We start from the raw sequence: 4,274 nt of genomic DNA on the forward strand, positions 1-4,274 counted from the left end.
AAAAAAAAAAAAAAAAAAAAAAAAAAAGTCAAAGCCAGAGCATCTAGAATGTCCCTTCAAAATCAAAGGGAAATAATGACTCCAAATCCAGGCAAAAATTTCTGACAAATTGGAGTCCAAATCACTGGGCAAGGGCAGCAACTGGTGGCCTTTAAAGTCCCTGCCAGCTCTGAAATTTTGAGATTCATATGGTGACAGGACCTGCTAAGATGTCATTAGATTTCTAGTGTGGAACAGGAAGGGTCACTAGTGGCTGGCCAAGCCTGTCTGTATCCAATAAAAGGCAACTAAGAGAACACATACTGAGATACCCCACATACATACCCCCCCACACACTTTCAAGAAGTAGAGCCATGTTTCTAAAGTAAGATAAAGTGAAAGGTACCCAGATTTTGCCTCCTAGAATATCCTTTCCTTCTGTAAGCAGCTCTAAGCTTTAAACTCAGAATTTTTATTTGGTTGGTTGGTTGGGTTTTTTGTTCATATAAGATAACCACCTGGTTCAGTTTTTTCAAAAGTGTGTGTTAGAGAAAAAGAAAGAAGGGGAGAGAAAGAGAATGTCTCCTGAGGCTTCCTCCGTCTGCCCGGTTACTAGTGTGCCCCTTCCACCTCCACTGTTGTTGGTTTCCAGTGTAGCCTTGCAAAGTTTCGTAACATATATGTTAGCAAATATGAACCTATAACCTTGTTTCTCTACCCCCACTTACACAGGTAGCATACCGTGTGTACGCACTGCACCTTAAGCTATCAGTTTATCTTGGAGCCCTTTGCACAGCAAAGTAGAGAGCTTCCTTGTTTTATTTCTATGAATGTGCCGTAGCATTAATATTTAACCACTCCCCTCTTGATCTGCATTTGAATTGTTTCTAATCTTTTTCTGTTGCAAAAAATTGAATCGAAGTTGTACAAGGGACTTGGGAGGTGGGTTGCCGTTTTGGCATTAGATTGACAAGTGAAGCAGGTCCCGGGATATGTCATAGAGACCCTGAGGGTTGACGAATCAGTTTTCTCCCTGTGTATGTGTAGTTCTGTATAGATGATCCTTGTATTGAACACTCTATTTTCTCTCATTTTTTTCTTGCAGGGACAATTCAAGCTTTCGAAATACAAAAATCACATTGTGAAAGTACACAAGCTGGCAATAATCCTTTTCTGTATGTGTGTATTTGTCCGAAATGGATGGGAGGCCTCCAGCCAGTCCTTCCATTGTTCACTGAAGGGACGTCCCTGAGCCGTGTGCTCCCCTTTTGCACTCATTCCTGGAGGACGGATTCCGCTAGACACCCTCCAGCATCGCTGACTTTATAAAGCGGAAAAATGGAAAACGTGACTTTGTAATAGACAAACATTGTTTTTTAACGGGGTTCCATGGGGGGGCGTTCAGCCTTTCTATTCGCTGTGTGCTGTCCAGATGCCTCTCGGGCGTCCTGGTGTTCTCTTCCTGTGCTGTCCGAAGGGTACCGTGACCACGTGTACATGCCAGAGCTGTTGATGAGAGTAACCAGTATTATGAATGTCTGTGCATCCAGGAAAAGCATTCTGTTGGAGAGTCCTAGAATAGCTGTAAATGCTCTCTTCTAGCTCTGCCATTAAATTATTGGGACATTTTGTTTCTTTCTCTCCCCTCCTCCAAGCCCACCACTTTCTGAAGCTGTGTTACTGATATGATGACTGTCCAGGATTTTGTATCATCTCCTGCCTTATTCCCTCCATTCTCCTCTCCTGTGGGACTCTTTCCTGCTTAGGCACTGCTGCACTTAGAATTGTAATCCAGTGGCTCTTACTGGTTTCACTGAGGCAGCTTAGAGAGAATGCCCTAGAAAACTAAGCTGGAGCAGAAGCCAGTTTGATTAGGAGCTAGGTTATAACGTAGGTTCCAAGTACAGAATTTGGAGCTGAGGGCAGGGACTGAAATCATTTTCCTGTATGAGCAGAGCCTGTGTGTCAAGCCTGTTTCTGACATGTCCCTCATTGAGGAAGAGAAGCAAAAGCTGGTTATTGCCAGGCCTATTAACACTTAATATGCAAATTCTATCATCCCGAAACTGGGACATCTGAAGAAAAGGTGACCTTGCTGGGTGGCTTTATTTGCATGGTTCTGCCTGTCTGCAGTGGTTGAGTCCTCATCACCTGGTATGTGTATGAGCAAATGTGTGCTGATCCGTGATGCCCAGGCAGAAACCTCTTGAAGACTACTGCAGGCATGCTTTAAAAAGGACCAGTCACTCATCAGAGAAGGTGGGTGATCTGACTCCAGAAGGACTGAAGTCAGAGAGGTCAAAAGAGCACCTAGGATTCAAATAAATTGAGTAAGAGTCCTATAGCAACCTCCAAGTAGCACTGTCTTACTTGGCTCTTGTGAGCAAAGATTGTAGTACCTTAAATTAAGGCCTCTCTTTAAAACATATCCTTGAAGACTAGGGGATGCTTGGTCACCTGGTCTCGGAGAAATCATACGAGAGTAACAGGCATTTCCTTATTGTGTTTATATTACTCTCTTGCTATTTTTCCATTCCTGAACACCCTCTAGTTACCACTGTTGTGGGATGCTTTTTTCCTGAAAGAACAGTGAGTACAGGGGCCAAAAGGGAGGTGCTTCTATTATAGGTAAAGTTAGATCAGATAAGAAGATCTAGCAGCGATTTAAACTCCAGGAACATGAAGAATGCATTCTGGTGTCCAGACAATTGTGAAGGGCTCAGGCAAATAGAAGAGCACCATTGGCTGCATGCGGAGCAAAGGCTGCCTCCTGAGATTTGTTTAGACCCCAGGGAGGTCTTCACTTTTGCCTAAACTCAAATTTGCCATGAAAATTCCAAAGAGCAGATACTTGGATTTGCCCTCGTTTGGGCATCTGCCTGACTGTTGTGTGTGTGGGGAAGTCGGTGTGTATGTGTACAGTGTGCTTAGGTGTGAGTGGCCAGGCCTACTGGTTAGGTGTGTTGTCTATAGTTTTTTTTTTGTTTTTGTTTTGGTTCAGATTTTTGAATCTTATGTTTTCTAGAGCTGCTCATGTTTCCCCTTCCTCTTTGTTGTTATAGTATTTGAAGTTGTCTTTTCCATCAAAAACATACCCTATGCTGGTTAGAGCAAGAGGTCATGCCAGTTAGGCAGCATCTTATGCCCAGTGTTCTCCCAGATATTCTGCCTAACAGGTTTCAGTGGGAGATTAAATCGTCAGTTTATCTAACCATCTATTTTTCCAAACTAGCCTGAGAGGTCTTTTCATCTGTTTTTACTCCCTGGGCCTCTGATATGCTGAGATGTGACGTGGTTATGGTTATGGTATCACCTGTTATAGAGACAAAGGGAAAAAGGTCTGCCAGGGCCAAAATAACCAGAATGTTACGTTGCCACCGGAGAGTGTAGGATCGGTCTCCACTTTGCAGTTAGGGCTGTTCTCCTCTAACCCCTTTGCTGGGTTTTCTGTTTGAAATTGGCCCTTACTCCTCTCCAGTGCTCTGCCTTTGAATCCTTCTGCTCCCACATGTGCGTGCCCTGTGATACTGGCAGTGGCAATAATTTTCCACCCAGAGAGAAGCTGGTGGTCCACAGTGCTCAAAGAATGAATTTCCAAGTATTTGCCAGTGGAAACGGAGCAGAGGCTGTGACAAGAGTGATATGGTGTTGCACTTTCAGAGCAAGTATCTACTGCAGTAATAAATGGAAAATATCAGCAAGAACCAGGTCGTGGACTTGTCAATACAAGGGAAGCGGGGGTTCTGTCACTAACTCCACCCTTCAGTGTATGAGTCTCCATCTTCACTGCATTCCAAAACAAAATATGTGGAATAGTCCAGGCAATGGCAATGTCACTACACAGATTTGTGAGAATATTCTCTGATTGGTATTAATCATTGCCACAACTCAATTTACATTTTCATTATCAAAATACAGTTGGTAACTCTCCTTAACTTGGGATAAGGAATATTGAAATAGAAGAAAGTTTAAAGAATTTGATTTTGATGTAAGAAATCAGTCGGCCTGAGCTTGAATGTTTTAGTTATATTAAGTAGCTTAGCCTAAAGAGGGACACATGGGGCATGCCAATGGCCGGTGCCCACATGAAATACCGAGGGATGAAGAGGCTTTGTTGAGCCTCAGTTATTGTTGACAAAGAATTTAAAACAATACAGTCTTGAGACAGTATCTGTAGATAGAAATCTGTGTGTCAGTCATAGTCCAAATAGGAGACAGACATGATGCCAGTTGTTTCAACAATGTGATAAAAAGAATTACTGACACAGTAATCAAAAAAGCAAGAAACCCACACA

General features: G+C 43.0%; 1 protein-coding gene across 2 annotated transcripts in view; it reads left to right on the top strand.

Moving 5' to 3' along the window:
* The window catches only part of EIF4E2 (eukaryotic translation initiation factor 4E family member 2), a 33,193-nt gene extending 29,510 nt beyond the window's left edge, over positions 1–3,683 (top strand). For both annotated transcript variants that reach the window (XM_017516544.2, XM_017516546.2), the window contains one exon: positions 1,085–3,683. Coding sequence is in view for 1 of the 2 variants with exons in the window: in XM_017516546.2 (XP_017372035.1) it covers positions 1,085–1,124 (40 nt within the window). In the remaining variant the exon portion in view is untranslated. The remainder of the gene's footprint in view (positions 1–1,084) is intronic.
* The last annotated feature ends 591 nt before the right edge of the window (positions 3,684–4,274 follow it).

This window comes from Cebus imitator, unplaced genomic scaffold (genome assembly GCF_001604975.1).
Source record: "Cebus imitator isolate Cc_AM_T3 unplaced genomic scaffold, Cebus_imitator-1.0 Scaffold592, whole genome shotgun sequence".
NCBI classification, from domain to species: Eukaryota; Metazoa; Chordata; class Mammalia; order Primates; family Cebidae; genus Cebus; species Cebus imitator.